At 42.0% G+C, this 18,292-nt stretch overlaps 2 protein-coding genes across 3 annotated transcripts in view; one reads left to right on the top strand and one right to left on the bottom strand.

The window, feature by feature from the left end:
* Window positions 1–7,647, bottom strand: part of MAP3K5 (mitogen-activated protein kinase kinase kinase 5) — a 104,925-nt gene extending 97,278 nt beyond the window's left edge. Inside the window, exon 1 of the mRNA XM_027746585.2 lies at window positions 6,813–7,647. Within this exon, the coding sequence (XP_027602386.1) occupies window positions 6,813–7,212 (400 nt within the window). The 5' untranslated portion in view covers window positions 7,213–7,647. The remainder of the gene's footprint in view (window positions 1–6,812) is intronic.
* A 6,828-nt stretch (window positions 7,648–14,475) lies between these two features.
* Window positions 14,476–18,292, top strand: part of PEX7 (peroxisomal biogenesis factor 7) — a 42,395-nt gene continuing 38,578 nt past the window's right edge. For both annotated transcript variants that reach the window (XM_027746667.2, XM_039381773.1), the window contains exons 1-3: window positions 14,476–14,614; window positions 15,914–15,971; window positions 17,468–17,618. In XM_027746667.2, coding sequence (XP_027602468.1) covers window positions 14,485–14,614; window positions 15,914–15,971; window positions 17,468–17,618 — 339 coding nt within the window. In that variant the 5' untranslated portion in view covers window positions 14,476–14,484. The remainder of the gene's footprint in view (window positions 14,615–15,913; window positions 15,972–17,467; window positions 17,619–18,292) is intronic.

The raw sequence follows: 18,292 nt of genomic DNA, 5'->3' as shown, positions 1-18,292 counted from the left end.
CCACAAAGAAAGATGTGAATCCCAGCAATAACTTCCATTTTATTAACCACAAACTTGCAAAATCCCTGTCATTGTAGAGCTGCTGAGGTTTTTCAGTTCTTTTGGGTTTAGCTTACAAAAACAACTTGCAGATTGCCTATGTACTCAAATACAGCAGTTCGAAATGGACACTGATCCAGAGGCACTGGGAAAAAAGAGGAACAAGTTTTAAATTATCAGCACCATACACTACACTCAAAACTCAGTTTTTCTATATTGAGACCAAAAAAAACCAAAAAAACCAAAAATCCTGCCATAAAACTGAAACTTTCACTTGCTTAACTTCATTTTTCTAAAGATCATAACAGAGGGGGAAATTTAATGAGGATAATGGTGCTAAATGGTGTACTTAAGGCCTATCTACTTTTCATTTGAACCTTTGGGCTCTAACGCAATTTTTTCAGTCTGTTGTCCCTTGCTACATTTACAACTTTTTGTATTGTGCTTCTTTACTTTGGAAAGCTATTAAAAAGAGAAGTCAAATTATTATCATAACTGCAGCAGATCCAGAAGCCACTTCTTTATGACACATCCTGTTGAGAGCTACAGAAATGCAAACTGCAGAAAAATCAGTCATAGGCTTTCTTCTGCATTACTCAAAAAGCATTAATTTAGCTCCATTCTGCATTTTCTCCAGTGGGGAATACACTTAGATGATTTCTGCTCATACAGATGCCTCATGAGTTTTATATCTTTACTGTACTTTAAGAGACTCTAATAATTTAATAACCAGCATTTCTCCCACCCCTTCAACTACCATGCAGTATTCAAAACTAGCTCTATTGCCCTGACGCATTTAACAGGGAAAGTAGCATTTAAAAAGTCTGTAACTTCTAATAATCCAACAAAAGCCTGGATGCAAGATTGTCTAGCCAGGTGTCTCACTGATATCACTGAGGGATTTAGTAAATAAACACTGCAAGAGCACACCCTTAATATTATCTACATTACAGACATGGCTGGAAATTCACACTAGTACCAGGTTTCTGTGCCCAGGGCACCCATGCTAGATGCTATGTGAGCATCTCAGCTGTGGGAGAGGCCCAAGGGTGCTTTTGCTGTACAGCAGAGTTACAAACTGCTATGACAGGTTGGTGACAAAGTCTGAAAGAGAACCCAGGTCTCTCAGCCCACATACATGGAGGTCATGTATAGAATGGGTGTATTTGCTATGTTCCTCCTACTTCAGAGAGAAACTGATGGAATACTAGTTTTCCAGTCAACTGCTGACAGGTAGCCCGATGGAAGTTATGCAACACAGTGCCAATATTGGAATCTGGTTATAAATATTTACAGCTGGTCCAGCAATGGAGTATTTGTAAATACATTGTTTCAAATCTCATGATTTCTTCATAAATTCAGTAGTTCTCCACTAGCACTATAAACACACAAAAGAAACTTTACATCAGGACTACAGATTTTTTTTGAGAATTCTCATAATTTTTGTTGTAGAGGTAGATCACATTCAGGTGCTTCAGAATTAAACACTGTTTTGTGTTGAAGATGTGCCATGCATTTGGTTTAGGTTTCTAATGCTGCTTTCTAAGAGTCTGGGATCAATATCAGGAGTCAAAAGGACTCATTTAAACCCACCCCATTTAAACATTACAATATGTGCTATGCATTCAGACACAAAGAGTCTGTATTCATAATACTTTGCATGCCTGACACGATAATAGTCATACTCTTAAGAGAGACATCAACTCTATTCCGCATACCATTGTTAAATTACTTGGCATTTCTTGCTCCAACTCATCACTTGCATCATAGTGCTGCTGAAATACAAGATATTTCAACATGAGTTCCACGGACGGTGGGACTAAACTTATTTTTTACTAGTTGCCCTTGACTCTGAAATCAGACAAGAATAATGCATCAGGATAGTTTCTCCTGCTATGTTAATGAGAACTATAATTTGGAACAGGGAGTCTCCAGTACAATGCTACAGAAACAGTAGGATAGATACAGCAGCACCTGGGGAATGGGGAGGTATCAAAAAAAGTAAAATAAGCGATGAATGTAAGTGCTGCATAATCACAGAAAGCATGTGCAGTATTTCAAGTGTCTGACAAAACTCTGTCAGTGAAATTAAAAAATAATAGTCAGGAAGCACAGAGAAAAAAGTAGTGAAAAAACAGAATCGTTCTGAGACAATGTGCAATAGAATAAAGCTTTGATTACTCTCTCTCTGATGGTGATTTTTTGCTCCTACAAACCATTAATATGCATGCTGCTTTTTACCAAGGAAACATTTAAGTCAACTTCTAGAATGAAGAACATAGCATATTTAGAGGAAAAACAGGAAGAAGCTGCAAGACTGTAGCTGAGCCCTGGTACTGCTTTACATTTTTGCGTGCCTGTAAATGCTTATGAATGCATAATCCACAAATGTTCTGTAGAATCTGCAGAAACAATTTAGGTGTAGAACATATTTGAAGCAAAGTTCACTTTCAGACAAGTGACTGTATTGATTCTCTGAACTCTTTGTCATTTTGTACACCAAGAGTCTCCCCAAGCACGTTGCACAATATGATTCTAAACCCAACAAGCCAACACTGACAATTTCTAGCCCAAGCTGGCATGAATTCTAAAAGCAAAGACAAGATATTAAACCTATTTTATTATCTCATATTTGATGAATTCTATTTTAAACAATCATTGTTGTTCTAGGGAATTATCTCAACAGCCCCACGCGACAGTGTTAGGAGAAAATACTATCAAAAGGGCCATTGATTCGTGAAACTTGAGCATATGCCTATGAAGCTTATGAAAAGGAAATTTCCCATTATAAGACAACATTAAAGTTACCAGGACAGTTTTGTATGTCAAGCTGTTTAGCTTGAAAACCAACCTAAAACAAGCGACTGCATAGATTAGAAAACCCATATCCTCCTCAGTCACTGTGTGAACTTTATCTTCCACCAGTCCCTCTGAGATTGCATAGAAATTGTCAGAATGCCCAATTCTGTGCTTCTAACAAATTCCCATACAAAACCCTGCCTAATTCAAAACACATGTGTAAAGAAATTACCTTGACTTAGAGCACCTCCCTACCACGAAGAACTGACCCAGATTATTGACTCATGTGACTTTTTTTCCTCTTATGGTACTTTGGCCTATTTTGTTTTTCCTCAAACACTCTGTTCAGCCAGTCCTTGATGCATTTGTGTAATACAAAGTGATGTATTACATGTAAAGATCTGTGCAGAAAGACAATATTCTAATTTCAATTGCCTAAAAAAGATAAGGACAACCCCCTCCCCCCCAAAAAAAGAATGCTTACCTAAGCCAAACAAAGTCCTTAGTACTCTATGCTTACTCATGGCTATTTACAAAAGGAACTGAACAATTAAAGTAAAATCAACAGGATATGAAGATGTGGTCATTGTGATGTAGAGAAATTACCATTTAATTACAAATATCAATGGTTACAGTAACTTTTAAAACAGCACGATTATCTACTGCACTGTAGAATGGTGTCTCTGCTACATTTTGGCATGGCTCTAATTGCCCAACTCTTAAAATACTCCGGAAGTGTTTAGAAACTAAGTTGACTTTAAGAAATACCTGCAATTCACCTGCAGCACCACAAAATAATTGAATAGAAAAAAAAAAAAAGAAAAACTCTTTTCCTTTACAAAGGAAAAGAACCTTTAAGACAGCTGATCAACGCAGATATATCAAGTTTTACAAGATATCGAACTACTTTTCCTATTCTCACCTTAGTTTCTCTTTAAGTGGAGGAAAAAGCTATAAATGTTGAATTCTGTTTCTGTCAGACCCTTCTCCAGCAGTTTCCAGTGCTTATTTGACACTTGCTTCTCAAAATATTTTTTAATTTTTTGCTGAAACCAACTGGTGATCGATATTTTAATATTTGGTGGTTGAATGGTTCAATTATACATAGCTGACACCTACTCACTAATATGGACTGCTAATTATGCCTCAGCATTTAAGGGCCATAGTTGAATGAGGCTGGCAAAAGGAGATTATTAGCGGGCTAATCTACATTTAGAGCAGATGATATTTTCATCTAAGATATTATACTTGAGGTTCTCTTTGAAGCAGTGAAAGGTATGAAGCAAACCTACAACAGAAATGACCAAGAGTTCAGACTATGTTATACAAAGCAAAAATAAGACAATAAAAAGGGAAGCCTTAATGATGGACAGGTATGCTACACTGTAGCTTTGCCCCTCATCACAGGTGATTTACATGCATTATAAGAGAGGTTTAATGTTTTATTTCATTCAAATACAGTTAATAAGCTTGATTTTCCAAAACTTCACAAAATCACATCATTTCTTACTCTTGTAGCTTAGCTGGCCTTTACAATGAGTCCAGGAAGACTTGATACCTTGAATATATATGATCACTTAACTATCACTTAATTTGAAAGCACTTTCACTGCTAAATTCTTATTTGACATGCAGTCATACTGCGCTATTTTCATACCCTATTTTTTTTAAATAATGTAGTGTGCAGACATTCTCTATGATATAACTAATGTCACCTTTGATCACTGAAAGCACACAGCATGAGAGAACAAGAAGGGCAGTAAAGAAGGAGTTTAGGTCACCTACAAATGCTCTGTCCCACCACCCTATTAAAGCAATCAAAAAGAAATATCTGCGCAACAGTTACATCTTCCATGACCATTTTGGTTTTGTTCCCCATTTGCGTTGTTCCCCATAAGCATTCTTCTTCTACGAGGCTTTAATGCTCTTTAACACTGTTCCTAAACTGAGAGACATTTTTTTCACTATTTTAAAGTTTCTGAAGAACAACTAATTCTTAAAAATAGAGAGAGTGTAGAAAGTGCAACAGGGATAAAGAAACTATGAAAATTCATGATTCCTCTAGACCTAGGATCAGTAGCATAATACAGTTTTGGGATTACTGCTGTTTTATGACTGGTCAGTTCAGACAGTACAGAGTATATGTTGATCAGACAGAGACTTCTACATCTAGCTCTCTTCAGTCCAGGAGCTTAATGTGATCAACTCTCCTAGTTCTTTACACGTTTATGGACTTGACTACTAAAGCAGAACGGTAAAGTATTTTTTCTCATTTGAAACTCTTGCATTAAAGTCCCCCAGCCAAACAATACGAAGCAAAAGTAAATTTTCACATTTACAGTTCGCTGAAAAACCATTGAAATAAGCAAATTATATTACATAAGTGTGCAGATATGTAGAGCTATATGCCAGACGCCTACTGCCAAAATTGAAAGGGGCCCACTCCAAGTCAAAGCTCTCATTACGAGAAAAGCCTCCATGAATTACTGAGACCCCACCTATTGCAAAGCTCAGAGTCTAGAAACTAACCAGTGTAAGAGTAACAAAAACATCATGGATAATTCAACCTTGTGAGCCCCACTATGAGACAGCTTCCACAACAGAACCAAAAGAGAATCTCAGATTCCACCTGCCCTGGAATGAAGAGATGCCAGGGTGCTTGAAATCTCTCTGAGCTATATGCAGAAAATATAGGATCTATAATGAAACTCTATGGCCTTCCTATTTCCACCTGCGAGGACAGTTCCTCTGACTTCTGAGAATTGTTACCTCTAAGAACACAACTCTGCATGAGGTAAAGGGAATATGCTGTGAATGCATGCTTCAGAATCACCCACCTCACTGAACTCACTGAAAGCAGCAGTCCATGAGGCAAAGCTTGCAGAGTTTCAAAGAGATGACAGGTATAATTGTGTCTGTGCCAAAGAGTCTTAGGTTGGAACTGCTTATAATACTGCCAGGAGATTTTTGTTGGTTTGGGGATTGTTTATTGGGTTTTTTCCTTCTCTTCACCCCTCCCCAAGAGAGGAGGAAACTACAATATCTGACAAAACCTATGCTTATTTTTAGCATATGTTTCATATACACCAAAGCCACATCACACAATAAGCTAAAAATTGTAGGTCAGGTCAATTTCCTGTTTCTGATTTTTTTAAAGCAAAAAAATGTTAATTTAGTACTGTAATTTTAGTTGTATGAAGTCTTTGTATCTGTCAAAAAAATAAAAAGATAGTGGAATATTTTTGTTGTTATTTTTACAAATGGAGCCATAAGACAGAAGCTCAAGCCACCACAGTGGTTTCAAATGAAGGTGTTTTACTGCCGTGAAATGGGCAAACTGGGTCGAGGGGATGCAGCTCTGGGTACTCTAGCCAACTAACTAGATTGGTGTGTGCAGCTCTTTGTTCAAGCACATCCATCACAAATGTTTTATGAAACCAATATCAAAAGCACAAACTTCCAAGCACAAACACACAGATACTGTCAGCCCCAAGAAATTGTCCAGCTACGCGTCTGGTGCTAAATCTACTTTTCAAAGCTCCCGTGGCCCCGCAGCTCCTGCCTTTCTCAGCCAGAACTCATCGTATTAGCACAAACTTGCATCCCTGCACTGTGTTAGGAGACCGGGAGAAAACAGCCAGGTCACGTTTAACCCGCTGGTAGCATCCACGAGCGCTGATTCACAGCACGCTTGCTGACAGAGAGTTTCTTCTCCAAAACACATTAGCGCGGGGGACAAGAGCGGGCTCTGGCGCACCCCTGCCTCTCCACGGAGCCGCCGTGGCCACCCGCGGGCTGTCACTGCAGCCGGGGCCGCGGGGGCAACGCGGGGCTCAGTCCCCGGAGGACTCGGCGGCCGGAGTTACTCGCGCGTCCCCGCGGTGACCCCGGGCCGGGCCGGGCCGGGGGGGTGAGCGCGGGCCGAGCCGGTCCCGCGGCGGCGATGACCAGCCCCGGGCGGGCGGGCGCTCTCACCTGCGTTGTAGAAGCGGTCCAGCACGGCGGTCTCGCCGAAGTCCAGCTTGCCGAAGTGCAGGGTCTCCAGCGCGGCCCCCACCGCCTCGCACGCCTCCCGCAGGCTCTGCAGGGCGCCGCTCTCCGCCGCCAGAAGCGGCCCCTGGCTCGCCTCGTTGATCACGTAGGTGACCGCGGTCCGCCGGCCGCCACCCTTGGCCCGCGCCGCGGTGCTCGGGCAGGCGGCGGCGGCGCCGTCCTCAGTCCAGAGAGAGGCGGGCGGCGGCGCGGCCAAGTCGGGCAGGAGGCTGCGGGCGTCGGCCCCAGGCGCTCGCCTGCCGAGCACCTCCTCGCACGGGGTCCCGCCGCCGGGCGGGCCGGGCACCGGCAGGCTGACGATCCCCTCGCTGCTGTCGCTCATCCCGGCGGCGTAGGAGCAGCCCCGGGCTCTGCTACGCTGGCCGGCGTTAGGCGGATGCCATACTGCGCCGCCCGCCCCGGAGCGGTCCCGCCGAGCTGCTGGACAGGAGAGGCGGCCGGACTGAAGCGAGGGGCTCCTACTCGGGCGCTAGCGAAGGCTGCCGCAGACGGGGAGACGAGCACAGCCTCCCTCCGTGCCCGCCGCCGGCACCATGACGCGCCGCTCCCTTCTCCCCCGCACCTGCAGGGACTACCCGGCGCGCCGACCCCCGGCAGCCCGGCCTCCTGCTCCTGCCGCCCCCAGCACCTCGCTCTTTCCCCGGCCTCTTCACTCCCCGGGCAAAATTCCTCGGCCACAGCAGAAACCACTTGTGAGATCGCTCTCCGCCGCCCCGGCTTTAGCCGAGCGACAGCTGGGGAGCCACTGGCAGCGCGGGCTGGGGCGGCTCCAGCGCCTGGCACCTCCTCCGGCCCCGCCTCCGGGCAGAAATAACCGTTTCCCGCCCACCCTCAGCGTTCCGGTCGCGTCCTGAGTGGGAGCTCCTGGGTGGGGATCCACGCCGTGTCCTTACAGCGCTTTTTAGGCGGAAAGGGCGCCGCTCCCCACGGGAAGTTCCGGACTAGCTTTCCCTGCTTCTTGGGTTGCCCCGGGAGAGGACAGCGGTACCGGCTCTTGGAGAGGGCCGAGGGCGCCCCTTCCCTGCCGATTCGCGAAGCTTTGCTTTTTTTACTATGCTTCCTCCTAACACGAGCCCACGGTTGTGCTTCAAACCTGTGGGTTCAGGTTGCGCCTCCCCGCCGCTGAAACAATGCGTGCCCTGACTCGCACTACAGTCTTCAGAGGTGCTTCGGGTTCATATAAAGGAGCCTGTGTTTGCACGAAGCCAGGTCCTGGTCCTGCTAAATGGGTTTTTATCACTTACTGCACACACATGTTTTAACTATCTCGTCAGGAGCGTTTGCACTGAGTTGAGAGTAGTGTCATGATTTAGTAATCGTTACCCCTTGTCTTCCACAATTAATTTCTCTCTCACTGTGTTCCCAAAAGACTTCGAGTTCACTGAAGGGTTTATGGCTGTTTCCAGCAGGATCACTGCTGCACCTGGAAACTGTAAAACTACCCCTGTATGTTGATTAAATATGCCAGTTTCTTGCGTTCACGTGCAATTTATCTGTCAAGAATACTTGAAAGCTTGGTAATCACCAAAAATATTACTTCACAGAAAAGCAAACTAGTAGGAATAACTAGCATATAGCCAAAAGCTGTACTAACTTTGTACGGTAGGGCATCCAGCTGAGGAAAAGATCCCTTGAGATTTGAAATAATAAATCATATGAAAAACCATCCCAAAATTTCAGATTATTTGCAGGCTAAGAGTGAATCTCTGGGGAATTCAAAATGGATGTGAAAATGAAATGATGTTGAGACTTCTGGAGTCTGTTTTTGAAGAGAAATACTGTAAAATTGGATGATTTCTTAAATATCTTTTTTTTAGGAGCTCCTATTAAACAGATACAAGAAAAAAGGAAAAACAGTACTTGCATATTTTTAGTTATGTTTATATGTCATATCAATAGGTCCCATCCTGTTAAAATTGATCTTGTTAAGACTAATCAACTTGTTGGCATGAAGCCTTGGTCTATATCATATTGTTCATTACTTAGGTAGACAGAGGGTCAGTTCTGGAATAATTAGAAAAATAAGTCACTGCAGTACCTTCAGTAGCTCTGTTTGCTTCTGTGTTGAGCAGTCCCCTTTTTCGACAAGATATGCCTGGCATTTGCTTCTGCTGATAAGAAATGGATAAATGGGGCGGGAAGATGACGAGCAAACTAAAGACTAATTTACAGGGAAAAGTTAATATTTGCTCATCTTCCAGACACAGTAGGTTATTGTTTCTTGCTACAATCTGAATGGCAAACAGTGTTTTTCTTAATTTTGGCGTTTTTCACGAAATGCAGAATTGGTGTTAATCCATGCAGCATTGCAATTACATCACCTTACAGGAAGCAAGAACAATATGTCTCTGTTGTTCTCGAGAACAGCCCGTGTTTGTCAAGTGCAGAAGGAAGTTATGGACTGAAAGGAGACGGAAGAAGCATGCTATTCCACTTAGCATTACTGACTTGTGACGCTTGCTTCATTATTAGCACCATGTCTACTCCAAATTTAAGTTAGTTTTTCTACTGATTTGGCTGGGAGTGAGGTTGGGTGCTAAACTGGGAAAGAAATCAAAATGCTGTTGAATAACAAACACAAATTGCTGATGCTTTTATAAAGTGAAAACATATCTTTTAATCTGTTAGCTCTCTGAAGTGAATGATCATTTAGGAGCTCTTCTGTTTTCATGTTTGATTAGGAGATAATTCCAAGGATTTTTTAAAAACCAAAATAACACTCCATTTGTTATCAGAAGTACTCTTACCTTGTTCCCTTGTTTCTCAAGAGTTGTAGAATTAACATCTTTAGCACCACTTTGCATATAATCACTATTCAGTGTTGTCCTGTTCCAGCTCTGTTTTTTTCAGACATGAAACAGATAAAAACATGTAACAAGCAGTCAGCTGTACACTTGTTGAAATAATGACCCTTTCTTCATTATGCATTTCTACAGCTATAAATCACTGGCCTCTAGTTTTAACATAATTATAACTTTAACATCGAAGAGTTTACCAATAGTAGCAAATGTAAATGCAATTTTTGATGACTGACAAACAGCACATGACAGATGCCACAGGCTTGATTTAGCTGCTCCAACTGGTGTAAACAAGATCCAAGACCAAAAAAGGTATTTCAAATGTATCCTGATTTATAGAGATTAAATTTAAAACATATGTACATTTAACATAGCTCTGTCCAAACTATATTTTTCATGTATTATGGCCATCAGTGTCTAGTAGAGGGAGAAAAATTACTGTAGAATAACCTGCATTTTGAATTTTGTTTATGGTAATGTCGATGGAATTGATAGAATGGACTGAAATATATCACTACAGATACTGGCTTTAAAGTGGATGTTAAATTTCATTCATACTTTAAGGTCCTCTTATTTAACTACAGGATAATATATAGGAATGAGAGATTGGAGATACACTGTAAGCTCTTCACTGATAAGCAGGACAAAGAAGTTTGCAGGAGTCCAGCATGCTTCAATTACGGCGTAAGAAAAAAAAAGAATTTAAAGAAATTTGCAGATACAAAAATCTGAGATATTAAAAGTACATAATGCAATTTTTGTAAGTTTTAGGCCAGTACTCTCACAAGCAGTAGAAACAATTAAACTGAAATAAAAAGAACTTGTTTCTAAAAAAGATCTTAAAAGTCAGACTAAATATATCACTGTAGACAATGAGAAGTAGCTTTTAAGTTCAATAGGGAGAAGGTAATATTTTGCCAATCTTTAAGAAAAGGTAAATTTACAATTACACTGAACATTTAAAGCGATATTTCTGTACAAAGGGGCAGATAGACAGAGGCTGGTGGCCATTGTGTAGGGATGCAGCTAATCATGGAACAGTAATAATGTGAGGAATCTGCTTACCAAATTATGGCCTGGTGCACATAGACGGCAGCCAGCAAAACCTGACTGAGCAAGGTGGATACATCAGCAGGGATGGATATTTCACTAGTCAGGACCATCCTTGAGGCCCTTTTCCTGTGAGCATGGTGAAGAATGTGTGCTGTTCTTGCTTCATACTCTTTTCCATTTCTTTCTAAATCACCTTGTCTAAATCTTCCTCTGCACCAGTGTCTTTCCCTTTCCCTTCTCTTGCTTCTTTTGTTGTTTTTTAGACTTCCAGAAAAGGCTCTGTGCTAACTGCCTCTTCCTTCCAAACGCCACAACCCTTACTTTCCCCATATGCAGGGAGCCTTTTCCTTTTCATTCATTCCTGCAACCCCCTTGCTTACTTTCATTTGCTTATTTTCCCTGCTGCCAGTTTTGCAATCCTATAATGAACCTTAATGCTTTTCTTAAAGCTTTATGACGGTATGGGAATTTCAGCTGGGAACACCTCTACGTTTCTATTACTCAATATGAGCAATCACTTGCAGAAGAAAATCTTGATGGCATGGAGCCTAATGAATGGTTCAATAGCTAAAAGACAAGAAAAAATTTTACTCAGTAAACCCAGTCCCTGGGTATCTTCAGTGTTGTAAGCTACTTGTCCTGGCATGTGAAGGAACGGCTCACATTCTACTTTCTCTGGTAGAAAAGCTCTTTTTATAAGTTCTTTAAACATCTGGACCCAAGCCTACCTGATTACTGTTTCTGATGACCAGCAAGGGTTTTGGAAGGATTGGCATATACAGCGGTCATGGTTACCAGCTCAGCTCACACCTAAGCTAGCTGTCAGATAGCAAGCTGATGAAATGAGGGACATATGTTTGTAACAGAACAGAACTCTTGAGACTGAAAGGGTGAAAATGCTGCTGTAAGCATCTCAACCACCTATTCTAAGGTTTAGGAGGGGTAGCACTCCGAGCTGAGCGTAGAGAAATGACAGCTGCATAAATACAGCCTAAAAGTTACATACTAAGCAACTTTTTTTAATTGAAATTATGTTGGGTTAGGAAAACAACAATTTCAGTGTAGTTGGGGATTTTTTTCCTGCAACTGAGGAGACTCGGTTTTTTGCATGGAACATGGCTGCCATCTACTGCTGCACATAGGATTTGTCTGCTTGGAAGAATCCGTGTGGATTCTTCCCCTGTACTAGGCACTGTTAAGGCCACACCTCACCAGTGAGTCCTGTGTCCAGTTCTGTGCCCCTCAATTCAGCAAGGACACTAAGGTGCTGGAGCAATTCCAGAGAAGGGCAATAAAGCTGGTGAAGGGACATAAAGCTGGTGAAGGGACTGGAGCCAAGTCTTATGAGGAGCAGCTGAGGGAGCTGGGTTTGTTCAGCCTGGAGAACAGGAGGCTCAGGGGAGACATTATCACTCTCTACAACCACCTGAAAGGAGGTTGTAGGCAGGTGGGGATTGGCCTCTTCTCCCAGGCAACCAGGGACAGGATAACAGAACATAGTCACAAGCTGTGCCAGAGGAGGTTTAGGCTGGACATTAGGAGGAATTTCTTCACAAAGAGGATGATTGGATTTTGGAATGGACTGCCCAGGGAGGTGAAGGAGACACTGGCCTTGGAAGTGTTTGAGCAAAGACTGGATGTGGCACTTAGTGCCATGGTCTAGTTGATGTGGTGGTGTTCAGTCACAGACTGGACTCAGTGATCTCAGAGGTCTTTTCCAACCTAATTGATTCTGTGATTGGTGTTACTCGGTGGAAGGAGCTGGCTGGTAGACCACCCATTTTCAATAGCTGCATATAAAGTGCTACTATGATTAGCAGTCTTTTATGTTTCTTTAATTTACTCAGATGACCAGAGGGTGAAGAGGAAATATAGTCATGTTTAGCAACTCTGTTTGTTGGGCCTTTCTCTCTTTGCTTGTAAAATAGCTTTTGTTCCTTTAGTTGTTATTCTCTCTACCTTGGAACTGTCCTATGCAAATATGTTCACTTGCTGTATTATTTTGCTTTCTACTTCTTAGGATCTTCAAAACCTGAATTCACAAGTTTGTTTGTGAAAAAAATGTTTGGGGAACTAGTCTTTCTCGCAGGACCTCCCTTTAACCTTTTATCCGCTTCTTGATCTTTATGTCTACAAAACTTGTTTTAATCGTGTCTTTTAAACAAAGCTGGGCCACCAATAAGAACTGCTTCCTGTTTGTGTAACCTCTCTGCAGAATTTCACTCATTACAAAAGATCAACTACTTTTGAACAATGCACTTGATGAAACCTTTCCAATTCAGTGATAAACTGTCCATAGAATAACTGGACTTTAAACCATCAAGCACTTGACTCACACACCTTACAAATGGCAGAGTCCAAATTTACTTACTGCACCACTGCAGTAGCCCTGTATCTTTTCAAGGGTTGTTACTGACATCCCAGTCACAAAGGGGACAATTACCTTAAAAACACTTGCTCAGAAAACTGTCTTGTAACTTGCATTTCAAAAAGATAAATTGATGTAAAAAGAGTCCACAGAGGGTAAAATTGGTTGATTTTGGCCTGGAGCAGCTTATTCTGTAAGGTATTCCTTTGCCCCAAGGCTAAAAAAACATTATCTCATGAGATATCCATCAATAAATTAAGACTATAAATTCCCAGTTGAGAGGATTTGGGAGCTGCTGTGATAATGCAAAGGATACATTAGATTGAGCTTCACTTGCAGTGAATTTGAACTGATTTTATTCTAAAATCCTGGAGGCTGCTTGATAAACATATTTGTTTTCATTTTTACCATGAAATCAAAGAATGAGTAGAACTCCTAATTCAGTGTTCTGCATCTGAGTTCCAGTTTAAGCAATTGGACATTTCTGTGGCTTTACAACAAATTTTGTAGTCAAGGTTTAATTTTAAATATAAGGCTAAGTAGCAGAAGTATGCTCCAAGCTCCATGATGTAACCTTGATTAAATAACCTGATTTGCCTTTGCTGTACCTTCCAAATGTGTAAAGTAATACTCTGGCGTTTTTATCTCTAAATACAGAGACGGGTCATTATAACTAATTAGTCTGTGTCCAAATGGAATAATCTCTGTATATATCTATCTATATGTGTATTTTAAAAGGATATAGATACATATATAGAACATATATATGTATTTAAGGACATATAGATAGGCTATAACACAGCAAAAGCTGCACCTGCTGCTCTGCTGAAATACTAATTTTCTAAGGCTGAACACCCCCACTGTCTCTTCCTTTCAAAGGCAAAATTCCTGCTGACTTAAAAAGAAGTTGTCATGGGTGTAAGAAGTTTGTTCATAGAAGGACTTCCATAAGGCATAACTGCCCAATGAGAATGAAAAAATACGCAGATCTATTTAAAAAACCTGAAGAATGAAATAGCTTAAGTCTTTCTAAAAAGAAAAATGGCAGATAACATGCATTCTTTGAAACATCTCGTGTATTCAAGCTGATGCTCATACAACGAGCTGATTTATGTCTTACGAGGCATAAAAAAGAGCGGACTGTCCTTGAAATTTGGAAGGGCTCTCGTGCTCACCGAGAAGGCGATTTCGAGGGCTTGTTTCTCCCGAGCTGCCGCACTGGCACAGCCCAGGCCGGTCCCGCCATCGCCAAAGATGGCGGTGGCGGCGCCGCGGCTCCGGCAACGCCCGACGGGCGGGCGCTTCCGCCGGGGCCGGGGCCGGGGCCGTGGCGCGGCGGCTCCTCCGCGGCTCGGCGGAGGTCCGGGCGGGGGCCATGGGCACCATGGCGGGCGGGGCCGGCGGGGCCCTGCGGCTGCCCGGGCTGCACGGCTACGCGGCGGAGTTCTCGCCGTACTGGCCGGGGCGAGTGGCCTGCGCCGCCGCGCAGTACTACGGCATGGCAGGTGCGGGGGGCGGCGGCGGCGGGGGTGACCGGGAACGTGGCTCCTCACGGGAGGAGAAGGAGGAGGCTTGAAACGTGGGTGTGCGGAAGGGCGGACGGTGTCTGCAAAAGCGTTTGGGGACGACTTCCCTTTACGCTGCGTTGGTTTTGCTGTGGGACAGCGCCTGTGCCCCGCGGCCGGGCTGGGGTTGGTGCGGGAGCTGCTCGTGCCGCCCCCAGCCCCCTGGGATCTGCCGCTTCCCGAGTCCCAGCCCGCTGCTGCCGTGTGTTCTCACAGCGCCCTCGCGGAGGAGCGCTCATTTGATAGGGTCGAGAATAAATACACTAGTAAAGACGTACACATGGTGAATAAAATGTCTGAAAATACTTTCTACACTGACAGGACGAAAGGGAACAGCACGAAGCTGTTTTAGGGGAGGTTTAGGTTAGCTCTTAGGAAAATGTTCTTCCCGAGAGGTGGTTGGGCACTGGAACAGGCTCCCCAGGGAAGTTGTCACAGCACCAAGCCTGACAGTTCAAGAAGTATTTGGACAAGGCTCTAAGGTACATGGCTCCTGGGGTGTTCTGTGCAGGGCTACGAGTTGGACTTCGATGATCCTTGTGAGTCCCTTCCAACTGAGAATATTCTGTGATTCTGTAGTTTCAGCCGTTCTTGTCTCAATACCTGAGTGCCCAGGCAGGCCCTGGCAACCCTGCGGCCCCGTGGAAGGGCCAGGCTGAATGTTCCTCAATACTGGGACTTTTTTCATTTTTAGTGGGAGTATTGCTCCCCAAAACATTCATTTTAAATAGAGTTTTCAAGCGTGGAATTACTTTGACAATATCCTATTAAGATACTGTCAAAACAGAAAAAGAAAAGGGGAAAGCAGAACCTGTGTGTTTTTTATCAAAACTGAATTTTTTGTTTCGTTTCTGGTGAGCTCTGTTTGTATTACTAGATTCAGGAGGGGGAAAAAAGTGTTCTGTCTGGTCTGCTGTGTTATCAGAAATACAAAAGGGAATCCCGCGTTGGTATGTCTGTCACATGAGGCCCATAAAATGCACTTTTATCCTTTATAAGTGAGTCTTTTTCAACCTCACCTACAGATGTACTGTAGTGAAGGAAAAAACAAAACCAAAATCAAACCAAAACTATCTGATCTAAATGAATTACTGCTTTAGAGAACACGAGACCACAAGATGTTTAATTGTGCAACTAATTGTTTGGTCTCTTAAAGTTCAGGTGCCCTTTCCATTTGCACATTGGAGAATCACACTAGGGGAACTAGTTGTGATGTTTTGTTTTATTTTGCTGGTTTAGGTTGTGGAACTCTGGCAGTGCTGGAACAAAATGAAGCTGGGATTGTTCTGCTGAGGAGGTAAGAAGTCTATCTTTTATTTTTTAAAGAGAAAAACTTACTGTATAGTTGTGAGTACAAGACAGAACTCAAGTATTTTGGGTTGTTGTTAGTGATATAAAGTATTGTATCTATGCTAACGTATTTACTGAATACCCATCTTTGTATTTACATATAAATGTATTTACATACAACACAGAGGATACGCTTACATTGCGTAGATTTTGTTGTGGGAGGTCATCTGGCTTGTGCTATTTCCATGTGTAAACCATTTTATAGAAAACTGACAGTGTAAGTTAAAAGCAGTCTCTCTGCCCTAGCTTGAAATTATAAGCTTTAGCTTTTTAGGAACAGTGCCTTGCCACCTAAATTTATGCCCTTATGATTGATTTCTACTGAAAATAGAGCAGGAAGGTACATAAAGTCATGGGGGTCCTTCCTAGGAGATTAAATATTCTAAGCATATGATAGGAGGTTGATTTCGTTCTGGATGGAAGGAGGAGAAAGGTTAAAAAGGAGAGGGTTTAATACTTGACTGTCATTGACTTAAAATTTTTTTAAGGAAAGTTTTGAAACAGCAGCTGTTTAGATTAAGAGGGCTGAAATAGAAATGCTTAAAAAATAGTTGATCATACTCAGAGAAACTTTTTTTCATTCATAATTATAAAGCAAGACTCTTTGAAGCTGTTCAGCACTCTGTTACTTCTGCTAAGTGCTCTGGCTTAGTACTGTTCATTTCTATGTTTTTAGTGAGTCCACTGACTTTGTGGTAGAGAGTCCTCTTAACTTCCTGACTGTTGTTTTTGCTGTCAAAGCATTCCATGTGCGTGCCTTTCCCTCATCATTACTGCAAGGTGCCATGAAGTTTAACCACAGCTTAGCTAAACCTTCAGTGAAGAGGGAATAAATAAATTTTATTTGCCATCAGATAGCAGCACAGTCATTGATAGTTGTCGTGGAGCAATTAATATATGGTACCAGATCCCGTGTGATGAATTGTTGGTGTGTTAATAGCCTTTTTAGGGGAGTGTAGAGATCTTCAGTAAGTTCATTACTGTGTTTCCATTGGTTTTTCATTGTGAATCAGATTCCTGATGGTGTTGTGAATTGGATAGGGCTCTCCCAACACACTTTTATTTCTTATTTTACCATAATTTTTATAAACAAAGGACTCCTACCTATGTAGAAGCACCGTGGAGAAACCATAGATCAGACCGAGACATCTTGTACCTCTGTCTTTGTTTGCATGGCAAGTTCAAGACTGAAATCAGAGTTCATTCTCTGTGTGTGAAAGGTCCTTGATTCATTTATGCTCTAACTATTTGGTCATACAGTTTTAGATGTTAGCATTATGGCAAGTAAGTTATAATTGTAAGAAGAGTCACTGGAACTCATATAAAAATATTCTTTAGAATGGTAAAAAGGGCGATTTAAAGAAATACTGTCTTTGCATGTAACTAGTCCGGATTTTTATGTTGTGCTTTCTCACAGACAAATATTTTCATTTTTTTGTTTAGTTTCGACTGGAATGATGGCCTGTTTGATGTGACGTGGAGTGAGAATAATGAACATGTGTTGATCACTTGTAGTGGAGATGGATCTCTGCAAATCTGGGATACAGCTAAAACCAAAGGTCCACTGCAAGTCTATAAAGAGCACACTCTGGAGGTAAACCAGGCAAACTTAAAAAATTTAATGGATGATCTAATGGTTAAATAATTAAGATTTATTTGTGATCTTGTAATCAACAGTGGCTTTTTGTTTCCTATTTTTCAACTTTTTTTGGGTTTGTGGTTTGAATTAATAACTTTGAATAACTTTGAGTATTACTTTGAATATAAAGTGACCTGCCTATTGTACATATTCTTGTGTACATTCATATGCTGTAGTAGGTACAGCTTAATTACACAAATCTAATACATTCAGAATAGCATTTGTGATTCCTTACGGGCTAAGTAATCATTGTGTTGTATGAAATTACTGCAGTCACACTGTGATTTTTGGAAACCCGCATTGGGTAGGTCAGAATCAGGTAGCTGATGTATCAGTGTTATCCTTGAGGTTATAGAGTGATACACATTATGCAGATCCTTAGGACTTCTGTTGCACCCAGAACTGCTTATGCTTTTCCACCCTAGCATCTGTGAGATCCTGCAGATCCTGTAGTCAAATGTTGGGACAGTGTGTATGATTTTTTTAGCCTTGATATGATAACTGTTGCATTTGATTTTCCTAAAATCTTAGTATGCAGTGTTGTATGCGTAGAGAATAATGTTATGTTCAGGTTTATAAATGTATTTGCATAGTTTTAAGGATATTTTACTGTACTACATATATTTTCT

The sequence above is a fragment of the Pipra filicauda genome, unplaced genomic scaffold, assembly GCF_003945595.2.
Source record: "Pipra filicauda isolate LSUMZ 115617 unplaced genomic scaffold, ASM394559v2 scaffold23_size5868930_pilon, whole genome shotgun sequence".
NCBI classification, from domain to species: domain Eukaryota; kingdom Metazoa; phylum Chordata; class Aves; order Passeriformes; family Pipridae; genus Pipra; species Pipra filicauda.
This window is presented reverse-complemented; position numbering and strand designations above follow the sequence as displayed.